General features: G+C 35.4%; 1 protein-coding gene across 1 annotated transcript in view; it reads right to left on the bottom strand.

Moving 5' to 3' along the window:
• Positions 1 to 22,261: 22,261 nt before the first annotated feature.
• Positions 22,262 to 26,890, bottom strand: part of LOC149797361 (scavenger receptor cysteine-rich type 1 protein M130-like) — a 51,465-nt gene continuing 46,836 nt past the window's right edge. Inside the window, exons 22-24 of the mRNA XM_089962113.1 lie at positions 23,847 to 24,259; positions 23,042 to 23,322; positions 22,262 to 22,482 (exon numbers count right to left, since the gene is read on the bottom strand). Of these exons, the coding sequence (XP_089818239.1) occupies positions 22,418 to 22,482; positions 23,042 to 23,322; positions 23,847 to 24,259 (759 nt within the window). The 3' untranslated portion in view covers positions 22,262 to 22,417. The remainder of the gene's footprint in view (positions 22,483 to 23,041; positions 23,323 to 23,846; positions 24,260 to 26,890) is intronic.

The following is a 26,890-nucleotide window of genomic DNA, read 5'->3' as shown; positions in this document are numbered from 1 at the left end:
TGTCGTATAGTCACGTTAAAGTCAATCTGACTTCCGGTCAGGTGAACAATTTGCAATCAAAACTTGTAAGTAAATGCGGAACAAAAATATCACTAAAAAAAATTGCAAATGGCGGTCCAAACAAATTATCATTAACCAAGACTCAAACGTTTTAAGAAGGCCTTAGAATCGAAAACGGGAGTTCATTTTCATCTTTATTCGAGCGCTATTAAATATATGGTTAAAATAGGTGGACTATTTCCACATCTTTCAGCTATACCAACATTAATATCCGCTGCAGCCCCAGCTGTAGCAAAAGCAATTGCGTTAGGTGCTGTTGGAACCGCCGCTAAAATGGCATTAAAGAAAGCAACAGGACAAGGATATAAAAATTGGAAGGGGTCTAAGATTACCGGGAAGCCATTATCGATACGGAAAGGTATGAGGCTTTCAGGAACACTTCATTAAACCTACCAATGTCAAAGTTTGATTTATTTGATGCTGCTATATATAAACACAATAAAAACTCCAGTCTGGTATTCAACATTACCAATGCAAACACTGTCTGTTCCACCGATATGAGTTTGCGAAGTAATTAATGTACTTGACCTTATATCAAAGTCTTTCAATGCATCTTATCAAGTCGTGCATGAAAATACAAGTAACCGCGTCGTTTTAAACAGATCTTAAAATATAATGGTTGATAATTACCGAAGATCTTTTCTATCAAGGGCATGAAAAGTAAAGATGATATTGATTTGTCAAGTACACAAGTTAAGATGAACTCTTGACGGTGTTTGAAGGAAAAGCAACATCAAAGCAACATCAAATGGAATGATACAGTTTGTAGAGTTCTCTGTGCTCCTACGGATAACATTCCAGCATTTACCAATGTCAGAAAAATCAGAGACTCAAATATAATTCGCAACTATTAGAAAAATAATGCAAGAAGCGTTGCTAATCGCTTGCGGAACACTTGTGATAAAATGACAGGCGCACTCAGCATGAACGGGAAAAAATAGTTGTTTTAAGAGATCCAACATCTGATGAAGATGCCGCGACAAACAGATATGTAGACATAGTATATACTAAATTATCCACGCTACGAGCTGAGCATGATTCTCACGTTAGCGCATTTACAATACTTCGTACAAACGTTCAAAAATTGGAGATGATTTTTTTTTGCAACCCATTAAATGTTAACGTAAAAGTCGTTGATATTAAAAGAGCTATATTATATATTGAAACGATTAGAAGGAAACTAGAAGATATCATAAGTGTAATTCCTGTGATCGTTCAACATGGTATATACATTATCATCGAGATTATCAACATGGTCACATCAAAATAAAAGTACCATGCATATTGGAGAAGTCACTGATGTGTATAGACTGTCTGTGTTCAGCGCTGCGAAATTTGAGATAATTTCTACGTATCCCTGGCGACATTCAACCGACACGTTTTCTGGAGATATATCTATCAAATTAAATATAGCAAATGAATCAATATTTATTTTGGAAGCAGCTGCTAAGAAATTAACTGCAACGTCTTACTGGTGGTGTCTGGAATTTGTGGCTGAAACACCTCAGTTGGTTACCAAGTAAAATATAATGAGTACTTCAATCGACGTTCAAACATTTAGGTAAAATCAAGCACGTGAATGGCAAACAAAATTAAAATATACCGTCAAAAAGTATACAATAAATATAAAGAAGTGTCGGGTACGTGTAGTTATTGTTGACGTAATTGTTTATTCAGCGTCTGCTGTTATTGCTGGAACCGTCGTGTTATTATCAACAATAGCAATGATGACACCAGTTGTTGTAACAATTTTTGTTTCAACTACAACGACGATTATTCACAATATCATTGCAAAAACGATATGTACTTGCACACATGCAAACTTGCATGATTATATAATAAAACTACACACACCGACGTTAGCATACTCCAAATTATCCTCGTTATTATCAACAAGCCAAAGTGAAGGAACAATATCAGCTTTTGAGTTCACGGAGATGACTAAAATTTACAATGTTGCAATCAAAGTGATTGGTTTATAAAATCAGGATTTAAAACAAAATGACATCGCCAAGCAAGCTACTGCAACAAATCGTAACGAATACGACTGCAACAAAAACAACGATGATTTCAGTAAATTAAATTAATCCAGAATTTACTGTTACCTTTCCAACTGTAATTTCAGTGAAAGAAATCTTACTAGGGCAATTACGAGTGAATTATAGTTGGCCAAATATCACATCAAAATCATATGGTGGATTACTGGCGAATAAATCACTTGTATTTGCAAATAAAGATAAAGATGATGGAATCCTTGACTGGTTAGTTGTTTCTATTCCTACAGGAAATTATCAGATCGAACAAATCAATGTTAAATGTCAACGCAGAATCAAAGCAGTAACTGGAAGATAAGGGAAAATAACTATAATTATATAATTTGTTTCAGTTGTCTCTCGCGTGTGTTTATAACTTTTTGTCTTGTATTCGTCAGATAATTGTGATCTAAAAATATTAATTGCTATAAAAGAGGGACGAATATCTCCACTTCTAAATATTTAACTGTTGATAAAGATCGTAACATGATCTGTTGGATCGTTTTATCAGTCGATATTCAGTCGATAATGTGTATCCACTTTCAAACTTATGATTTTGTTATGATTCAAAATCAGACATAATTTTTTCATCATCAAGTTTAATCTTTATGCCCTTTTGTAAACATATTTTATTGCATAAAAATAACATTAATATTTTCAAAGTTCATTGTACTATATACATTTTATATATTTAAATTATGTTCCTTAACCAGAAAATAAAGTACAATTATGTGATACAGTGCAAACACAACATCTTGACTAATTAATACATGTTTTACTCCCCTATCTCCTCTTTCGATTTCAGCTTTAGTCCGACTAGGATGACAAAAAAATACTGGCTTCTTATATAGTCAGGTATTCTGGGAAAACCCTCAAGCTTCGAGAATCTTCTAAAAAAGCACGTGATCAGATATTTTGGAAACATGGTGTGGGAAAAACCTAATTCTAGAGTCTTCTAGAAGGTCACGTGATAATGTCGTTCAGGGAAGAAAACAAACATCTGGGGAAAATCTATGATCAGTCTACAGAAACATATGATCGAGCTATTTGGAACGTTCCAGACGTTACGGTTTTTCACAGAATATCTGACTATAAAATACAGCGAATATCTCTCTCTCTCTCTCTCTCTCTCTCTCTCTCTCTCTCTCTCTCTCTCTCTCTCTGTGTGTGTGTGTGTTTGTAGGTGTAGAAATTCGCACTTTTAAGAGGACAGGAGGTAAGTGAAATATTTATTTAAACCACACGTATAGGTGTTACGCAGATGGTTAAACTTACATGTAACCGTGATGTTCCAAATCGATGAATAACTTACATATGACTGTGATGTTATCGATCTAATAACTAATGAATACGCGTGACATTCTTTCTTGATTTCGCTTGCAAGTTAAAAACCTAATATATTCTGTATCTAACGTGTTCGCGTGATTTTTGTCTTGATTTTGCTTTATAAACCTAAATTATCCTTTTACTAATTTGAACTATTATAGTATTATGTTACTTCACTAATATTAATTACGACACAAATGGAGTTAGTTAATACCATGAAAACATAAATTGATATCTACGCAAAAAGATATATTACAAAAGTACCTCTCTTCCCTGCAGGTCACTGACCTTAGGAAAGGAAGGAGCAGTAGTATACGAATGGGATTTTAAGCGCAATTTTGCATACTGAAGGTCTCAGAGTAACAGTACCATAATTAATTAATTACTGAACAATTACCAAAAAATGTTAAATAAATAGCTATAAAGTTGATATAAAGTTATTTTTTGGATTTGAGTCCAATGAGCTATCACAAGACCATCTTCGATTCAACCCGAAATTATCGAATATAAATCCATGAAAGTAATACTTTTCTTTCCATCAACAAGAAACATTAAATAACCGTGATTATTAACCAAGTCAACTTTTTTTTTTTAGTCGATATTGTCTGATTACACCATTACGATTTGCTTGTCTAAATTATTACTTTGAGAATCTTATTAATCTTCGACGCTTTTTATAACACTGTCACTGTCAGTATCTATTTGTATCATAATATTGTTTGAGCTCTCTGTATTATTTACCACCACAATGCATACAAAACTGCGTTTTTCTTCTAACTCCAACACCGCGTTTCAATTTAAATATTTGTCTTAATTATAATATGTCCGAATTCGAGAGGTTATCCACGATTAAAACATATAATAACAAATGTAATCTTGATAGAATATCCCCTGACATACCGACAAAAGCTTTCAATGATCCGAAGAATAAAACCTTGATTAATACAATTCACGACGGCAAGACGGAATTTAGCAGAGATGGCGCATATCATCTCTGGTCAACGTTCAAAATCACCGATGGTTTCAGTGCTACGATGAACGACAAACGAGCATCAACCATCATTAATTACCTCGACATTCGAAAATATCTTCTTAAAGTAAAATATATTGTACTAGCAGAAACAGACAATTGTGTTATTCGTGACATATATAATCCTATCCTTCGTAATGAAAAGAAAATGCAATAATGAGCACAAATTCTAAACCAGGAATGATGACTGGTATTGACAAACAGTATAATGAAAGAGTGTATACTGGAATAGCAGTTATTTATGGAATTTATCCAATAAATGAAAAACCCTGCCTTGATAATCTAAGGCGATGAAATTTTCAAGACTGAATTGTGTAGCCAAACGAGTAGCGGAAAATTGTATCGTTATGACTCTTGGAAACAATCTAGCAGATGAAAGACGTAAAATAATAAACATGGGGGGAGAAATAGTTAAAGGTTCAGTTGCGCCTTTTAAAGATGTCCATGAGCTAGAATAAAAACTAAATTTTCCAATATTAGTAGAAACGATAACCGGATTGGTTTTGTACGAATCAAAATAGAAATCAAAAGGAGCTTTGATCGAAATTATTGATCCGAGCGCGCATGCGTGGACTAATATGGTAACAATATTCTCACAAATTCGAACAGTAAAATTTTTCTAAATATATATAGTTGATTCTTTTTAATGAAATAAGTAAAAAGGATCCTGTATCGGTATGGTTTTTTCAGACTTCTGAAAGCGAAAATGAATTACTTAGACGAGATAGAAATATCTGCATCGAGGAAAAAAGTAAATAAATAAAGCCATTCGTACGGCCTAATGGCTTTATTTATCTCTTCATACAAAAATGAATAATCCTGCATTAAAACATACCGATAATACTGAACAATTGATAGGGGGCCCCGAGTGGCCGAGTGGTCTAAAGCGCTTACCGTTACGGATCACTGCCATATCACCTCTGTCTGCGTGAGTTCGAGTCTCAGATTCGGCCAATGTGGTTATGTGAGAAAGCTTGCCACTAGCTTCTCGTGGGTCGGTGGTTCTTAGCCGGGGTTTACCGGGTTATTCCTCCACTGTTTAGACTGGCCCCCATGTATAGCCTATCTGTGCTGAAAAATGCGTTATACCCTACAACAACAACAACAACAACAATTGCTGATACTGAACAATTATTCAGCGATTTATTTACTGTTCCGTCAGCTGCAGTTCATTTTGCTAGAGAAACAAATCGTTAAAACCAACTGGATTTGATTTTAATAATGATATAATATCGAGTCGTGTCGAACGGTGGATTGTGGAATAGTAAATACGATCACAGAGATGTTATCTCAGATGATATGGTTGCATGCTATTCGGGACGTTTTCTTGGAATGGGAGTGTTCTGTATATTTTAAAAGATTCGGTCATCCTACACACGAAATGACCAGAGTATCGATAAACGGACCATTGCCAGATTTTGACCTGACTGGATTCGCCTGTATTGAATCATTCGAGTTTGCTAAAGATCTTCATCCTATTTATTATGCTTGGTTTGGCAAACCCTTTTAGAAAAAAATGTGGGCACCTACATTATTATTACGATATAAAAATAATGATATTTTTGACAGTAAGTGAGGCAATTATATCATATAGTTCACAGAAAGAAGTTTGGTTACCACAACAAAAGAAATTTCTCATGATGAAACTCCTTATATAACCGATTACGAAAATAAATTCGCAAAAGATCTCGGCAGAAAAATAATTGGTAAATTTACCAAGCGAGGGGCATGCGATCATAAACGACATTGTACGAGACTGATTATAGACGATTCTGAGTTAGATTTTATAATCGCTGATACAACGAAGAAAAATACGTTAATATGTCGAGAAATAGCTTTCTTGCCAAATGGAATTAAATTAGGTACAATTGTGAGTTATATGGACGGTGAGTAACCACAATTTACTCTTTTAAGATCTGTAATGTTTGCGTACGTTTCGATAAATCTATTATCGATGATAAACAGAGTTTCTAAGTTTGTTGTCAGAGTTGTTATAGATTCATTTTATATCAATCAAAAATATTCAGGATTACTGAGAATATTTAATACCAGCACTTGTGCATCATGGGTCGAATTTAGAATAAAACATGGAAATATTCTGAATCCGCTGATGTTGAAATCAGAGATATTTATTGCAAAAAATATTAGACATTAAAGCTATCATCTGCACAATCAGTGTTTGATCCCGTACCCGTAGCTATTTCGGAATTTTGATATGATCGTTTTAACCCCTACACACAGGCTCGCAATTTAAAATGAGTGAAATAAATATTAAATTGTGCACGTATCACGGTTTTGTTTTGATGGAAAGGAGAAGCATGGACTCCTGACTGAATGGGAGAGAAAAAATATTGCAAGGATTATTATTTGGGATGAAATATGTATAGTGTCGTTAAAAACATTAATAGACATTTCCTGAATGGTTATTTGCAAAACATACTGCTGTAATAATTTGCGGCGATCATGGACAACAACCGCCTTTTGTTGGATTGTCTCCACACAAATGATTAAAAAATTTCTTGTATTATTATGAATAAATAATTGATCATCATATAATTCAGAATTAAAGGAGATTAAAGAAATTAATAAGACAACAACCGAACAAAACTCAATGTGAAGTAATGCGTGATATAATTTCAGAAACTCCTATGAGCAAATTTTGGAATTTATGGAGACCAGATGATTTGACTGTTGCAAGTAGAAAGAGAGTTCGTGATACACTTCAATAACAATTATTTATGTATCATTGTGAAAAGTTTTCAGATCTTCCCGTACCATTGTATTATCGATCGGTTGATTCGCGACGGCAGAATATTAACGTTGAAATAAAATCCTGTGCTAAATGATATTGTTTTAGTTGAAGTCAATGTTGTTGAGAGCTCGTTATCTATTGGCAAATCTCCGTGGATGCTAGGATACGCAATGACGATTCAATCATCTCAAGGGTTAATTATTTCTGATAAGCGAGTTTGGATCGTCAATGATCGTATCGAATAGTCACTTTTAGCATATCTAGCAATGTCTAGAGTTAGAAAAATATCTCAGTTGCAGAGGGTTATTAGAGACGTTACAGAAATCACAAGCGATGTAATTGACAATGATATAAAACGAAAAGAATTAGTTAACTAAATACAGCGTAACAAAAAAAAAATAACAACAACGCGAATTCGATCTTGATGATAAATTTATAATGACTCCGAAATAACAGCAAAATAATCATTGTGCTAGCTGTAATACAGTAAAGACGTGGCGATAATAAATTAAGGAAAGTGCATCCTGTCTTGATATTAATATGGATGGGAAATATACTTAAATGAATTTCTTTAAGTATTTCGCTTTTTTGATCGTCATGAAAACAATAATGTTCCAAAATCCCCCAATCTTGAGACCATATGCTCAAGTATCTTGCCCAACAAGGGAAAGGACATGTTTCAAAAAGAGCACTTAATTAGGGAGGACTAAGAAGAAAGATGAAGATAAAATCTAATCTTGTCAACAATAAAAGGTGAAGTGAGCATTTAGTTTGAATGTTGGAGCATGAAGTGGAATCTGTTTCCTAAAAATTGGTACCAAAGCCATTTATGCCTATAATTGTCATTCAGACTCTAAGGGTCAATCATACAATTGATTCTCATTAAGCATATTATTGGCTACACGTGCCAGATGTAATGTACACTTCATATGATCCTTCGTACACACATTAAGACGAGTGAGAGAGAGACACACATAGAGTGACAGAAAGACAGACAGAGAGAGAGAGAGAGAGAGAGAGAGAGAGAGAGAGAGAGAGGAATATTACAACACATTGGAAACTGTCACAAGCCTGTGCTAATAGTAATTATATTGTTTGTTGTTAATATGTGATGCACGATACACTGTCGAGCATGAAAGAATACGTACATATATTCGTCAGTTTAGTCGTAAGAATGTACCATTTTCATCAGGTGCCTAAGTGAGGGTAAAAATATAATATTTCGACTTTTTCTTGTCTCATGCGAAAAAAATCCATGCTTCAAAAGCATAGTAAAATTTGATCTCACCAACCAAGCAAAAACTAACAACCACCCCTCCTCGAAAAGAACAGAAACAAAAACAAAACAAACAAAATCAAATATCGAAATCAGAAGACACACGATGTCAGTACGAAAGCCAGTACGAAGTCATTAATATAATACACAGGAATAAACAACCAATGTTCATGTACAATATTTGATCAACTGATCTGCTATTTGCTTTTTGAAAACCCCCAGGAAACACGAAACTACGCGCAGATAAACATAACAGAAGAATGGATCAGATATGTAAAGGACATGCAGTCGCTGATTGTGCTGATTTGAGATGTGTAGGGTCCAAAGGTGGCAGACTGGTGAAAAGCACTATCCTTTACCGATCATTGCCACCTGTGTCCACGTGGGTTGTAGTCTTGGGCTCGGCCAATATTGACAATTGAGAATGTTGCCAGTAGCGTCATATGGGATGGTGGTTCTTAAACGGGTTTTCCCGGCCTCTTCCTCCACCAGTTTTACTGGCCTTCCTTGATGCTTGCAAAGAGAATAGCGTTAAACCCCTGAACAACTAAAAGATGCAGGAGGTATACTCGAGCAGTGGGACCCGGGTAGCCAAGTGGACTAAAGCCTTTGCCTTTACATATCACAAGCACACATCACCTCAGTCTGCTTGACGTCGAGTATCAGCATTATAATCGCTGATACAACAATATAAAGTCAAAAACAGAAAATCGTTGAGCGATTTAATCGAACACTTGCTCATCGATTGTCTGCAAGTTCCTGAGATCAATAATTTTTAATCATATACTAGAGTCCAGCATGATGGCTGTGCTATTGCATCAGCGGGAACAACAACAATGTCATTAAGAATGATACTTTTTTCTCCAGGTTCCCGGAATTTCAGCATCAGTATTCTTTTGGGCGATTACAGTATTGGACTATTACCTCTGGAGATTTCGCCTTATGAATTAAGAAAAATTTATTTTGAAGTGAATCACGATCTATTTTCCTTGAAGCGACACGGGAACATAAACCTATGGTGCTAATAATAACTGCGATAATTATCCATTTTTGTAGTAGTTATTAAAAGGTTTAGAATCTGAAGGCTCAGAATAATTACATAATGACTCAATATTTACTCGCCAATAGTCCTTGAGAGCTTCGTTTACACTTATCAGAAGTCCATCTAGCAGGCCTATGGAAATCGATTACTCATTGATAGCAAGTTTATTGATGTGTAAGCGGCGAGCATTGAAGATCTCAGATGAGCTAACTGCAGTGGATCACAATCATAATAGCTGAAAATAGTAGCTAACATAGTTTTATTTGGTAGGTTCGCGAACTCCCTGGTGCCTAATACACTATTATATGCCGTAGCAGCAATTATAAAGTCAAATGCTGCCTCGTCCATGATTAAACTTATATAACGGCGCTTGTTGTGGCCTATGCAAAATTATTGCTTCACTCACTGTCAGTGATAAAAATATCTTCGTATCGCACATATATCTCATCAACACTATTGAAACCCAACCGTTTATTCTTTACGCAGTTGTCCATGAGATTAATCTATGGATTTTGCCTCATTAAAATGACGACGAAACTACGCACAAATGTACATTCTCAACAAATTTGAATGATTCAAAATTAGGTAGCGGGATGATTATTGCAACTCGAGTCATTTCATGTGTCGGATGCCCAATGTCTAAACATAAGGCTACATTCACCCATTCTAAGAAAGCTTCTAGAATAACAAGCAACCATGTATTTTTGAGATAATCTCGTTGGAATCATATTCAGTATAGAAACTTCCATATCCATATTAAAAAAACGAGCGTTGAACACCTGCATAAAATTCTCGAGGTGTTGGTCGCCATGAATTTTTCTGCCAGCAAAAGTGAGCAACGACATATGAGATAGTTAAACAACTAGTAATTCATTTACTAGATCTGTATCGTCTATGTAGTTTGGTGAAACCGGCGATATTTTTTCATGAACCGATTCCGTACGATAAAGTATTCCAGGCGGTATATTGAACTATTGTCTTGGTCAATCTGAAATTTTGACAAAATCTGAGCTGATTCAGTTTTTCTAAACCCCTTCTTGGCCTCGCGATTACGATTGCGTAATTGCGAATTTGATATTAGGGGACGTTTTTAATTATCGCTTAATTTATCCAAATAAAACCTATCCTGGGAAAGCTTGATCATAGTTAAGCTTGCAAGCTTCTCATCGGATAAAGTCCCCTATCTACCATTTTATACTTAAGGCAAATGCATATTTTAATTAAAGATCATCTACATTTAATATACATTGACAACACTAACACACATCAATGGAAATGGCTGCTGATTGGATCAACAACCCCATGTGGAAAATCTTGGTGTGTAGATTATTCTTACAATCATCAATAAAGTGTCCGAAAAGTCCCTTTAAGACCAAAACCCTGCATAAGATGCGTTATTTGTGTTATAAGTAAATCTGAACTTTGTGTTCCATGCGGTGGCTAACAATCCAGACTTTGAAAAGTTATTATGATTAACCAACGTTGGCCAGGCCACCAGTAGCCAGGTTAATAGTACCAAAATGAATTATGCTAAAGGTTATCGCAGATTTTTATCAAGAAATCCATGATTATAAACCAGTCGTGTTCACATGTTTCTTAGTAACATGAAATTATTAATATATAGAAAAGATGATACATATAGCAAAATAACAAGGAAAAGCTGAAGAACTCAGAAGACTGCACCGTTAGTTTACTTTATAAATTTACAGGGATGCGAAAGAAAAAATGTCCATGTGTCCATCGCTGGGGAATATTTTAATATTCATTCATTCAGTACAGCTTGTCGCAGATGGTATAGTCAATTCAGCGCTATCGAAGCGGTATAATAAAACAATACAAATATGAAGGATGACCCCGTCCCCCAAAACGGAATCCTTTGAGCGTTCCAAAGTTTCTTGCATGCATATGCTTATCGTCAGTACCTGATTTTTCTGCTTAAACTATGCCAATTTTGTTTTTTGTTTATTTTTTTCGGGCAGAGAACCCTTGAGTATGCAACCAATGATATATCTGAACAGGCAAAAATCATCATGAATAACTGACTGTACAATCTTTGACGGAATACTAAGGATCTAAGCCAAATCCATATCGCATAACTCTTCTGATTTGCCTCTGATTGTATCGGGCCCCCCCAAGATCACCAATGAGATGAAATTCTATTCCTTTTAAGTGATTCAGTTACTCTGATGAGCGCGATATCGTTGTCGGTCTTCATACTGAAGTCAATGATTTTAAATACAATACAAGAAAAGCATACAAAATGAACGATCCAAGAATGCAAATATTGTTTTCAGCATCATGGTGTTGCTGATGTCCACGTATTTCTTCGTTACGGCGCCATCGCGTGCTACAGGTTCATTAAGAAGAGCATTTCTATTTCCGTTCTTGTTGAGGTCACCGGTCATTGTATCGCCGGTGTTACACGTTTAGCGTATTGATCTCTTTCCTGATGGTTGCGATTTATATATTTGAGTCCCTGATTTTCCCGGCTTCAGTAAATACAAGGATATTTTCGACGGTAGGGATTAAAATTCGCTAGACACTGCCAATGCACCTAATATGTACTGTCTTCAGCCGTCCATGTCGATCATGAAATACAACAAATTTATCCTTGTCAACACCACGCGGTTCATAAGATAAGCAAGCACATCTCGTGTGCATACGCTGACAAATTAACGTCACCGGGACCTGATTTCTTAATTCTAATTCAAGATCTTCTGAAAATATCTACCATTATAAATTCGGAAGATGTATTCTGAAGGGACGGATATACCGTAATAAGGAATGTTGCTGTGGCAATGATGACCTTCATATTTCATTCAGTACAGCAAGTACTTCTGGACCGAATACAGGTGGATCTGTTAATGTCTGTCTCGAAACTAATTAATACCAGATCGGGCTGGAAACGGAACCATTACCGATTCTGTTGATATGTTATTAAAATTATTTTGTTGGCGCCAATCAATACGAATCAAAATATAATACATGGACCTGAATGACAACCACGATTAATCATTCCGGTGTCAGCACGGCTTTGTTGTTAAGGTAAATGATCACACATGAAAACCCTTGTAAATTTGTTATGCTTAATCGACGAGCAGCATCAAGTAAATCAAAACTGCACATGGGACGCTTGCTTGTTGTGAGTTTCAACGATATGTTCCTGGTAGTCTTAGACCCCGACCATTCCAAGAATAGATTGCTCCTGGCAGTGTAGACCATACACCCTTTCTCGATGCCACTAGATCGTTTCGGGGAACTGTTGCGTCACCAAATGAGGATGCCTTTTCAACAGCCAGAGCTGCAGCGGCAGTCAATGCTGTACTAAGTGGAAATAAACCACCAATCTTTGCTGCTATATTATTAATGGCATTCGCAGAAAGAGTGTCTAATACCGGTCTTGATTTCCTGGCATCATTGAAGTGCCTGATCTGACTTTCTGTTAATGATAATTTATTTGAACCTTACAAAGCTCTTGATTTCAGTAATATTTTTATTACAGAATTCTTTTATATGCTTACTGTAGTTTACTAATCTGACCAGTTGTCAGGGCAAAATTAATGGGTTCATTAAACATTTATGTAACATTATCAATGATTTAATTACAATGTCGACGGCAAAATCACATATTATCTACGAGTGCACCAACGACCCTAATTCCGCCATCAACGCCTTCAAGCTGCAATGTTTTGCCTGATAATATGACAGCGATTGCTGTATAAACACGAAACCTAACCGATATATCATTAACACTTGCTTGCACTTACATGTCATTTGCAGATTGCGAGAATAAATCTAGCGGTTCAAATGAGAAAGAATAGACCGGATACACCGACTAGAAATGGCGCTGAGATATATGCATACCCTTATCAATGTTTTGATCCCATGAATCTCATCAAATTATAACATGTCCCTGCAACATTCCATTGGTCGAAATTTAGTTTTATGTCTTCGGATGGTTCTTGATTTTGCAGTCATGCGTTAGCTTGAAATGCAACACATATATGTAGTGGTACTGGATTTTTCCTGTTAAGATAATATATGTCATGTAAATGAATGTGCTGTGCTTGTCAGTGAGTCAGTAGTCGTTGTCAACCATAGCAGCGTCTCCATAACAGTAATCAGCCATTGTTCTTCAGTGATTGATGGTGTCATCGTTGATATCCATAAGGCAAGTTCTGGTAGTTTCATTTTACCAGCATCTGCAGTATTGTCTCGCCATATTCAGTGGACTCTCGAATTAACTCAGCCTTATAAGTTGTTCCGAAGATGAAGTTTCCAACATGATCGCAGAATCAAAATATGTCACATCGGTATCACACAGATAAATCTACCATCAGCATCAACATGGGATCGTTTTACTTAAAAACCCAGGTTGAATTCTGGATTAGTATCCTGCAGTTTCGCAAAATCAGCGACGGGTCGATGTATCATTCCATCTGGTTGTGGATCAACGAATCTGGCCTGCGTTAACTGTACCATGAGATACAAGCTATCACCATGGTGGTCAGTAATGTCCTTCGCGAACATTCGGCGGACCGTGAATAATCATCGCTGTATCGGGCTAAACCGAAAGTTGTCAGTGCAACATGAACGTCATTGTGACATACTTCGATTTGTCTACCATCGGTGTTATATCAAGCACCTTTAAATAAAACAAAATAACATTATTAATGAATCTATATTTGTCACTTACTGCATATGCAGTATTGACATTTGTCACAAGTTTACCCTGAACTTCAGTGAATGCCTCGTCTGGTAGGAAATACATTGACGTATCTTGGACTTGTACTTAGATTCGTCCACGTTGGTTTGGTTTTTGTTCTTCATATGAATACTATTGATACAGACTTATCTTTACGTATTGGAGCGTCCATGTCAAATGCGGGATCAGACACACGCTTGAACCTTTGATTATATTTTTGCTTGTCCAAAATGATGTGCCAACAAACGATTATTGATATTTTAGTGGCTACGACAGGCCGAGCTATATCGTGCTATTAGATTCCGGGATCTTCACCTGCTAATTTATTTAACAGTTTTCTAAGCTTGATTTATTATTTTACTAACACTTGCCGGCATCAGTTTGTCAGATTGCTGCGAGTGCTTTACCAGCAACATCACCAGCGATACCTATAGCCTTGTAACGAACAACGTCAATGTCTTTCGTTCATAATTGCTTTGCGATCGGGATCACCTTTGGTGCTACCGCTTTGAATAGACCTTGAACAATACCGCTGAGTCCATCTCCGAAGATAGTTTTATACGCTGGTAATGGCGAAATTATTACCATGACCATCACATATACACGTTGTGCATTGTGTATGCTCATGTTATTTTGTGTTGACTGATTTAATTGCATACCAGATTTCATTCGACATCATCGCGGTAGTAATCAACGGTATTATCATTCAATTGCATGATAAACCTTGATGTCCATGGCACCGCCTATGAATATTCGCTTTACAAATCACACCTGCTTCATTGGTTATTTCTGGGCAATTATTGCCGGCCCGTCTTCCGCCAATTAGAATTTATAGTCGATCAAGAACAGAGAAGATTCCATAGTTAGCACGGACTCACTCATTGTTATTGAAATTATAAAGATATAATTATATCACCTCTTACCAACTTGGCGACTTTTTCCTACCCCAGTGAGACGGTTCGGTTTAAAAGTCGATTCACACTGTTCCAACATTTTCTGACATTTTTCGCAAGAACTTCATTGAAGCGGTGTGATAGCCAAGAGGTCCCCCAACTTTGTTTTCAACCTTTTCTTTCGTCTATTCAGCCGCTCCCTCACACTAGATCAGACGCGATCATTGACTCTATTGCACTAGATTGTTGTTCCAGCGACCTTATTTTGACCAAATATTTTGGTCTGTTCAGCCCATCCTGCTCACACTATAATCATACTCGATTATTGCTTCAGCGACCTTATTAGGACCGAAAATCTGGTCTTTTAAAACCACTGCTGATATTTCATTTGAGTCTAATGTATATAATCTGACATACAATAGATATTATAGATATGCGCATTTCAGTCAGTTTACGACCTTGGCAACAACGGCCTTGACTTCGAGCAAATACAGAGAATTTGTCTGTTGGTCTAATGAATTATGTAAAATAATTGTTCCAGAAACAAAATTGTTTTCTGATCGAATAACAACTGCTGATATTTTAGATTCAGGTTGATCCCGTAACTGATGACAATAATAGTGGTATCAACAGTGTTTGCAGGACACTTGACTATGTAATGTCAATCCTCACTTACAAGAAGTATCAAGTCAAGAATATTGCGAAAGTGAAAGTTTTCTTTTGCACAATAAAATTTAAGTTATTCGCCAAGCACAATTTTTATCTCTAATTGTTTGCACGCTCCACATGTATGTATGTGTAATGGGGTGAGATTTGTCCCGCCAAATTTGGTTTTCGTTATCTAGGGGATGACCGCCCTCGATGTTATTGCCCGGTTCGAGTAAATATAAATATGAGTGGTGAAACTTATATGTGAAATAGAGATCTGAGCAGGTATATAGAACAAACCAACACGAACCCCCGTAAATGTAAACAAACAATTTAATCAATTACATAAAAACACTGAAAATTCATTACATAAAGAATACACTCTGCTTTTAGAAATTTAAACTTTCACGAAATACAAAGAAAAGGCAAATAGATTTAAATAAAATAGCCGCTCTGTTTACTGATAGATTTAGTTCATCATAGGATCGAGTGAACAATCGAAGTCAACGTCTTGTACGATTGCATAACCTGTTCGTCCTCAGTTGTTGTGCTGCCACTGAAGCTGTTCAGACCCTTGGATCTCAGGTTGATACTTTCCACCATCCGTCTCAGGATACTCTCAGAATAAAATTAATACGTCGTAGGATTATACGTCTCACTGCACTCCTCTCTATACTTCCCAGTATACGTCACAGAATAACATCACATCATACGTCCCAGAATAATGCGTCTCAGGATAATATGTCTCAGGATTATACGTCTCAGGATAATACGTCTCAGGATTATACGTCTCAGGATTATAAGTCTCAGGAGCTATTTTCCCCCTTTTAAATAATTATAAACAGAGACAACCTACGTTTCCCGTTATTTATGAAACCGTTAATTCTTCATTCTTCTTCCTCGTTATCAGATTCTACTATCAGTGCCAAACAGACGCTAAGGCCATCAATCGACTCCACCTGTTCTATAATGACCCTAGTTAGTCAAATGGCCAATTCGTTACGCCTTGACCTTACACATTAACACATACGCGAGGCCTGGGGTTCTGAGCCAGCCTCAATTTACAAAGCGAATAAATAGGATACATCACATCAATCAATTACTAGATCATTTCACTCAATACACACTTATTCTTAATCATACGTGAAATCTTCTAAATTCGGCGAATTCACACGGATTCTCGTAATCAAATTAACTAATGTAATGTATTAAATTCTTAGAACATAATTGTTATGCAAACAAGACGACAAATTCAATAAATCTAATTATTGGTTCTCTGGTCTCAACTAATGTATTCTTGTTAGATCACCAGAAATCTGCCACTTCACAGTATGTATGTATGTATGTATGTATGTATGTATGTATGTATGTATGTATGTACGATCACTGCAAGAATACTAGAGTTTTGATCTTTCAAACAAGCCACTCCAAGGAATCCGCCCCAATAATAGATTGTTATGGGGATTTTTTCGATATTTGGTCTGCTTAAATGCCAATACAAAGTATATGTACTATCCGAACATTATCGGTATTATACATGACTAATTATTAAATTGATTGTAAGTTTGTACTTTTAAACAATGTACTTTGCGCACTAAAGATGTGAAGGGATGCTGTAAGGTTCTAACCATAGTATGACGAACCATCTCAATTTTAGAAAAAAATTAAAACGCACACCAAAATATTCTAAATCAAACAGAGTAATTGATGCACAAAATTAGTAACGTTGATCAGAATCAATAATTTCTTGTATAAATTACACACTTTTGAAAATCTACCTCACTTCTATCTCATCAATATTCGACTGCATACCAAAAAAAAAAGGAAAATTCTTGTATAAATAAACATAAGCAGGTGAGTTAGACAATTAATTGTCAAATAATGCCTCATATGATAACTCAGACTGTTGAAATTTCATCTTATCTGCATTTTGAAAAAGTTCAGGAGCAAACTGGTGATGATAAATACCGTTATCATTCAGAAATAGAATTGATTTATTGGGACCATGACAGGATATAAAATATCCATAAAAATAAAACAAATCCACTTCTTCAAAATTCCTATAAATCTGAGCTGCTACCGTTTCTGAAATCCGGTTATAATGACACGGAGTATGGGAAAAGGGAAGGACGGAATAGAAGTCTCAGTTCGATGTATGCAGCTTTATTCGGCCCACACAAATCAGAAAAAGGCATTCAGATGACATTTGCGAAAGAGCCATCAAAGTTGTTTATTTCACTTTCGTAAAAGAATATATCGCAGAATTGACTGTGTAGACAAACAAAAAATCAAGCTAATGTTATATATGTTGCATTTTCGCCATCAAGTAGTTGCCTGCAAAACTTTAGCATCAGTAAAAGGTATTACTTGTTATTTTAGAACTTAGAACTAACTGCCAGTGTTTAAAGGTTACAACAACACAACATATCATAAGAATATTCTCTGTAAGGCAATACACTACAACTGGAATACATCATTGGCAACTTATTTGTATTAACTAAAATACATATTAGGTAACTTTTATACATTTCAATTGATTCAGTAAAACATAAAAGGTATTTTAAATGGTTTGTTATCTCCTATGTGCCTTTCTTTTTAAAAAATATTAACATCTCCTGTTTGCATCATTTGACCTTTATCAGTTTTTGCATCGAATTACCATAGCAACGCTGAAATATATAAAGAATTAATGTATTGACAAAACTTACAGGATATAAATATCGTTGCCGAGGATTATAAACTTTAATATTGCTGTCTGTACCGTCCAGGGTCACGGCTTTATGTTTTATAAATGCGCTTATATGAGATGATACATTCTTTATCGGATTCAGCGAAGTTATTTTGTATTATTATTTTTTAAATTGTGTTAATGTTTATCTAAATGAATGACAATCTATCGTCTTTTAGTGCTACTGAATTCGTAATAAGCCATGTTTTAGAAGTAAAGATGAAAAAATGAAGCGAAGTGATTTTCCTAATACACGAAAGATAGTCGACCAGGGCTGCTCTTCGTGGATATTGAACTTAAGATTGCGAGTTCAGCGCTCTACCAGCTTTGCAACCGCGGCTCCCACATGCAAATAATACAAGTCTCAAGCATCGGGGTGGATCCAAGATGCTTCCCTCGCACAAAAAGGGAAATTAGGGAAATGAGCGCGAAACAATCGCAATGTTTCCTAGATTAAGTTTTATTGGACGGCTGATAGGACAAAAATATGGCCTGAAAACGCGTAAAATGCAAGAGGTTCCACGGGTTTTGCAGCCTGGATCAACACCAGGGGTTCCGTCCAACGGACCCCTCGCCAACTTGCTAAACGGTAACCCTAAAATATATTGCACAATAATTCTGAATCCGCTCCTGGGTAGCCTTACTGGAACCACTTTTAATTTTTATTTAAAATAATACAACTTATTCTTGTTATGTAAACCTGGATGATCAGTTGTTTTAATTCTTCTTGCATCCCGTGTGATGATGAAACCAAATAAATTGAGAATACTGGTGGTATGGTGTGTTTAAGTGAAACTACGTTACATAAATTCTGATGAAAGAGACTAAATTACATACATTCCTATGACATAGACTAAGTTATATACATTTTGATGGAAGAATATAACTCTAAATATATTGTTTATTCATGGACTTTTATCATCACCATCCTATTCTAAATAATATTTGCAATATTTTTTGTTGAATTTTTATTTCTGCATGTGACACATTAGACAAGAAATGAGTGTTTTACTATTACATAAAGTATTACCGCATGTGAAACAATTTCCAAGGGAGATACATACTTTCAGGTCTAAAAATGTACCCATCCAACGAGCCTTAGCCTGTCTTGTCTAGTCATAATAAACATAGTTATTTCAAATGAAAAAGACTATCTCGATATATGAAATCTTTCAAAAAGTTTAGCCACTAAACACCCTGTAGGACATTTCATGGTAAAAAGTCAAAGCCATCGTAAACAGTTACTGCTGGCAAGCCTCCTTTCCTTTAAATGAAAAATGTATACATCCCGTGGATTATATATATATATATATATATATATATATATATATATATATATATATATATATATATATATATATATATGGATGGATGGATGGGCTGAGATAAACACAATTTAACCTGAACCTGATGTCAACATTTTTTACGGATTTAAGCACTGTCCATTAATACTTTTGACATTAGCTGCACACACATTTTTAAACATACATACACAAGGGTAGGTTGGACAAACATCCCAAAATGTATGGTCGAAACACAGTATAAATATAATGACCTAACCTATCCCATTTAATGTAATAACATTTTGAAATCCAGTAGGTCTTAATGAAACCTCCAATGACTAGTAATAAGTGATTATATTTTAAAATCACACTGCCTACTATAGTTTCCACAAAAAGATGGCTCTTTGGAATCAAAGACATCACTTGGTCTTCCAATGTATTTCGTGAATGCCAGAAATGTAATGATCAGACCAATTGTCGCATACAAATCACTGGATGCAAAGTATGTCTTGTTCATTTTGTAATTGTTGCAGAACATATGTTCATGTTATGTTACTTGTGACATCAAATATGTCATAGCAAGTTATAAACTTGTAACACTTAATCATTTGGAAGGGACAGTTGCTATTGGTTTTAGAAAATCCAACTCTGTGGAGAAGAGGGGTGGCAGTGTTCGAAGTTTGCTATATATTTTCGTATTATTATATTCTGAATGTTGCACAGAATGAACAATTTCTCACCTGAAAAACTTTATATATATATATAGATACTAACTACGATAGCCACTAATGTGCTTATTATTATTATTAGTATTATTATCGTTATTACTATTATAATTATTATTATTAAAGTTGTATTGTTGCAAACGGTAAAGCTAAAATAGATCTACTATTGTTATTTTTTGTACCACAAATGAACTTTCTCGAATATGTACACATTTATATTTAAAAAGTCTTCAGAATCAAAGCTCTAAAATTATTACCACCCCCGCAGCCAAACTACTGTAAGTTCACATTAATGTCAATTAAATTTTCGAGGGTAACTTTCATACTTTCGCTTCTTTAAGTACCATTTACATCAAAATTTGATATATTTTACTTGGAATTAATTGGTTCCTTTATAAACACCAAAAAGTGTAATATATCACAAAGTGTGATCCAGACGTTTGATTTGAAACTAATTTTGTTGCACGAAAATCATTTAGTTTTCTTTCACTTATAATCACTTTGACATCTAGATCCATACATTTAGATGGTTCTTCCTTATCTGAGGCGCGCGGGGGCTCCGAGTAGCCAAGTGGTCTAAAGCGCTCTGCGTTACGGATCACTGCCATCTCACCTTTGTCTGCGTGGGTTCGAGTCTCGGATTCTTTCCGGGGTTTTCCCGGGTTCTTTCTCCACATTAATACTGGCAGCTATGTATAGCCTATTTTGAGCTGAACAATGTCGTTAAAAACCACCACCACCACCACCACCACCACAACAACAACAACAACATTATATGTGCCGCAAGCTATCCACAATGGCTGGTAACGGTAAATGCTGTGCAACCGATGATATCATCGCGAAAATTAAGGCTAATTGACAGACATATTGGCAGACGGGATAATAACATATCGCGCAATCCAAAATGGTTGAGGTACGATAAAGTGGACAAGTGTATGACAGCAAGCCCGATTTATTGTGTGATAAGCCTTAGTGCTGCAATTGTGTTTGTTGTAAGTTTACATATATGAAACATAGATGCGAGATATCATTATGATGCAAATTATATTTACAGTATATTCGTCTCGTAAACTTATTGTATATGCGCAAAACACATTCATCACCGGAGATGCTTGAAGTATACGTTTGGTTTTATTACCGAGGTTACAGCTCTGTCTCAGATTTCAGATGAGCGGACTGACGGAAAGAAAAAACTATATAAGTCATTCACAGTAATTGAGGATGTGACTTCTCAGCTGAAAAAAAAAAAACAACATGGATGGCAAGAAACACTCTCGACCTAATTTCGAAATGCTTACTTAATTGAGGTTTATATTTATATAGATCCATTCATATAAGTTAAAGGATATGTATGACACGTTTCCGTGGTGTATGAGTAAAATGTCAATGTATGGTGTGGTTTGACTATTTCGTGCCTACAAACGCATGCTATTTGCGGAGTGGGTCATTTCAAAGTAATTGTTCTCTCAAATTAATGTTCATTGTCAGGGAGACATCTACAGCCATGGGTAGATCCAATTATTTGTAATCGCTGTACATATATGGTGAAAATAAGAGCATAGATAGAGTCAACCAAAGTTAGAGCACTTTGCAATCTTTGAGTAGTCATGCTAGTCACGGCCATTGTAAGAAAATGTTGTTCTTCGAGGTTAGATATTTAAGTTACCAAGTGTTCCAACATACATTTTTTAATATAAATAATCATGTCTAAGTATAAGTAGTAAATAGCTAATGATGTAAAATAAAATTAAACAAGACAATAGGAGCACACGTATTTATTGGTATTACATAATAACATGATGTTGATCTACTGCCACAATACTTTATCTTGGCTTTAAATGTCAATAATTTTGCTATTAATGTCCACAATAATGGATTAATTTATGCTGCGTCTATCCCTGGGAGTAGGTGTCTTCCTATAGTGTTTTGTGTCCTCCAAACGAATAATTACCACCAACCGCAATGTGTCCTTTCTTCACATCTGAAATAATGATGTTATAAATATCTCGACGAGTGACAAACGTATACATATACAAACGCATATCAAACTCCATAGAATTTCCTAAGTGGAAACTAAAGCTTATTGTGCCTGCAAAGACGAATTTGTCACTAGTATTACTCTAAATTTAGGCACGCGTACACGCATTATAACATAAACTTAAGGTAAATTATTCTTTACAAAACTGGACGTTTCATAACAAGTAAAGGACAAGAAAGGAATACAATTTTCAGGAGGGAATTTTGAAGAAATACATTGATTCTTTAAGTTTCACAAAAAGTAAAGGACATGAAAAGAATACAATTTTTTTCGGGGGTGGGTGGGCGAAGAAATACATTGATTCCGCAAGTTTCACAAACAGTAAAGGACAAGAAAAGAATACATTTTTTGAGTGGGGTGGGAATTTTGAAGAAATACCATTGATTCCGAAAATTAAAGATGATGGCCTGTGCTTGTACTATCAACTGCCTTCTCTGATCTCAAGAAAGATCACTGTATGTACAAATATCACAAATATCTATGTTTACATGTTTGTACATACTCGCCGATAAAACTGCATCCGGAGTTTTCATCCGTAGAATCATTCTCGCGCTTTTTACTTCATGGGTAACAGTTGTAAAAGACTCTTGCGCTGGAACCATGTCTCTTTTGGTAGTACATCCTGGGGTGCATCTGTGGGTACTGTCATAATATATGCAGAAAGTGGCATTGCAGTTTAAAATCAGATTATGGTTGCTGTCCTGGAATTCGAACACTCGGTAAGAGAATCGTGCCTCATGGATTGACGTGGAAATAATATGGACCATAGAGTTTGTGGGACAACTGAAATCAATTAAAGAAATCTTTTTTGACTTCATCGAACAAGTTGCAGCACGAATTCCAAATAAAACAAAGATCTGCACATTATAGGTAAAGATAATTGTATGGATGCAGTATTTCCAAGGCACAAATACACAAATCATGAGATTACTACATCTTGACCAAACAACAGTTATGTATGTATGTATGTATGTATGTATGTATGTATGTATGTATGCATGTATGTATGTATGCATGTATGTATGTATGTATATATGGATGTTCAGCATGATTAAAAAGTGCCGTTTAAACCGGATTCCCCGACAACAAATCCAAAATTTATTAATACGTCTTCATACAGGTTCTTCAAGCTTTTTACGTCAAAATTCTTCTTTCTTACATGAGTGTGCTTCCCACATTCACCTTATTACATATCTAATAGATTAGGAAATCAAAAATAGCATAAGGTACCCCATGATAAAACAAGTGGCTTTCGTTATTTAAACGATGCATATGTGTATGTTCACAGTAGAAAAATGTAAACTGACCCATCTCTAATCAGCGTGAACATCTGATTCGGTGAGCTCTGATCCTGAATCGTACATGTATCCAGCCTCATCTTTATATTGGTGTCCCTCGAATCGTACACCACCTTCACGTACAAATCATGTCCGAAAGGCACATATAAATTGCCTTTAATTTCATTATGAAACCCTGGATCTGTGTAAAAGCTGAACAGCAGTTTAGCTTGAGTTGAGGTACTGAGATTGTGGTAATTGTTATCAACAATGGAACCTTCCGAACCTTCGGTTGGGTAAATGACTATTCCATTGTTGACAGTGACTGGCATGCTGCACCGTGTTTCTACTCTCCACAAGTGCTGAAGTACCAGATTTGGTAAGCTGGGATCAATTAGCGGCTGGATGATGTGATTCGTATAGATGATTTCATCAGAAGAAATCTGCAATATGCAAACGAGATTATTAAATTAGCGAGAGGTTGCATCATTTCGTTTTCTTTCAATATATTTCAACTCCAGAAGAATGAGGAAAAATCATCAAACAATTAAAATGAAGCACGAACTTACATATTCTTGCTACTTTTACTTCCAAATATATAGTCTGATTATTAGAAATTTGAGAAGGTTGTGAAATGCACATAATAAATTAATGAATGTTTAATAACAATGGGATGGAATTCAGGCCTGTACGGTAATATCTCTCCTATTTAAATTAATCATAACAGACAATTCACGCCTTTTATGATACTAGAAATTGTCTATGTAACCCAAGTCACATTCTTGTAATATCTGAGACAACGTGTTCGTGTTTTCCTTTCTTTTCTTAGACTGGACGATAGTCGCTTCGGTTTCATATCTGTTCTATCTCTTCAGGCTAGAGAAGTTGTGGACAAATGACCTGATTCCGCGCGGAGTATGAGGTCAATAATTGTACCTGTTTTTTTTATTAAGAATTGTAAAATTAGTTTCGTGTTAGTCATCAAGGTAGTTTAAGGCTGTTTTCTTAGGTTGAAAAACACTTATTCTTGTGAGAAATTTTCAGACTTCGCGTTGCTCCGAATTAAATTCAGTCTACTTTGCGAACACGTTGAAGTCAATATTTTCTTGTTTCAGCTATCACGGTTTTGTTTCTCATAAATTAGAAATTACAATAACCTGAAATCAAACCCACTAAGGTAGATCATGTATATTTACACAGTTTTGACGGACAGGTAAGAGAGTGTGTATGTGTGTGTGTGTGTGTGTGTGTGTGTGATTTGGATTTATAACGTAGCATTAACAATGTTTTAGTCATTTTGCTACGACGCCTACAGTGTGACAGTTTATAGTGATATTTGGCAGTGAGGGCATGATGCTTCTACCTATCCGAAAATTGAATAAAGATGAAATATTGATAAAAACATGACAATAGCCATCATCATCGTCGTCGTCGTCGCTATTGATGGCATCATCAAAATACAAAAGCATTATCATCCTTTGTATCATTGTTGTCATATAATTACATCTATAATATAAATACATTGTACATGGAAAAAGATATACCGTGTAGGTATCATATATTCAGATTAATTATATATAACTTTACAATTTACTAAAATACAATACAAATCTGATTGAAAATAGACTGAATTAAAAAATGAATACATTTTACATTTAATATAAATTTAATATGCACACGCATAGTCTATATGCGTACATATATACTTTCGCTTAAAGGCGATCAATAATTCATTAACAGAAGTGTTTTAAAGTTATAGCTTTCTTCAGCAATAAAAATGGATCCATTTTCTGCATGCAAACAACATTCGTAAATTAGGTTTACCAATCACAGTTTTTGCAATATAATGATGAAGATTCAAAATGCATTGAAACATAAAATGTGTGTGTGTGTGTGTGTGTGTGTGTGTGTGTGTGTGTGATTCGGATTAGTAACATAGCTTTAACAATGTTTTAGTCATATCGCTACGATGTCTGCAGTGGGTCAGTTTATAGTGATGTCTAGCAGTGGGGCATCATGCCGCATACATGTGGCACGATGTCCCACCGAGTCACATTATCCTGACACCAGGCCGACCAGTCCTAACACTAACCTCTTTATGCTGAGCGCCTAGAGAGGCAGCTGTTGGTAACATTTTTGAAGTCTTTGGTATGACTCGGCGGGGACCAAACCCACGATATCCCGCATCCGAGGCGGACGCTGTAACCACTAGGCCACCAAAACGGTGGATAAAAATGAATGTTTTTTTCAATTCTTGAATCAAAAAAGCAAGTAGAATATTTAAAGAGGTTGACAATATATATATATATATATATATATATATATATATATATATATATATATATATATATATATATGGAGGCTGAAATTGCCACATTTGTGTTGTAAATGAGTAAAGTATTATTATCAAGATAATTTCTGCACACAAAGGTGGAGAGATATCGAAACTGCTTGCTTAAATATATGAGGGATGTTTTATTTCTGGTTCATGGTTCAATATAGTTCCACGTACAAGTCGCTGATGTGATATACGCATTTAAAAAGATAGTGTTGTTCTATTAGGTTTAAGATAGCGCTGTTGCCATGATGTCGGAAAATGATTAGTTGGAGCTATATGTCATAAAATGCAAAAATCAAACCATAAGCAAAAATCCCTAAAATATGTTAGATCTACATAAGTTCGTTAGGTAAGTTTAAATATTTGTCAATTCTCATCACAAAGACATCGAAGCAGAAACGTTGACTATCTTAATATTCCGTTAGTATTTGTATAGTGTTTCATTTTTCATTTAGTAAGGTTTATACCAAAGGAAAAAAGCCCCACTACGTGTTAATGTTCTGACAGTGGCAAACACTAGTTATGAAAGATTTTATTTACTTATTACCTCGTGCAGCAGAGTAAACTGGTTTCTCTATTGATAACTAATACACTTTATGTAAGAAACCACTCTGATAACAACAAAAAAGCAAACTCATAAGGATAATATTACATGGAACTACAATGGCGTTGATTATTAGTGTATGGCGTATAGTTTTGCTTTGAATATGATATTGCCATGTAGGTAAAATTGTAT

The sequence above is a fragment of the Sinohyriopsis cumingii genome, chromosome 6 (genome assembly GCF_028554795.1).
Source record: "Sinohyriopsis cumingii isolate HCF-2022 chromosome 6, ASM2855479v2, whole genome shotgun sequence".
In the NCBI taxonomy this organism is placed as follows: Eukaryota; Metazoa; Mollusca; class Bivalvia; order Unionida; family Unionidae; genus Sinohyriopsis; species Sinohyriopsis cumingii.
This window is presented reverse-complemented; position numbering and strand designations above follow the sequence as displayed.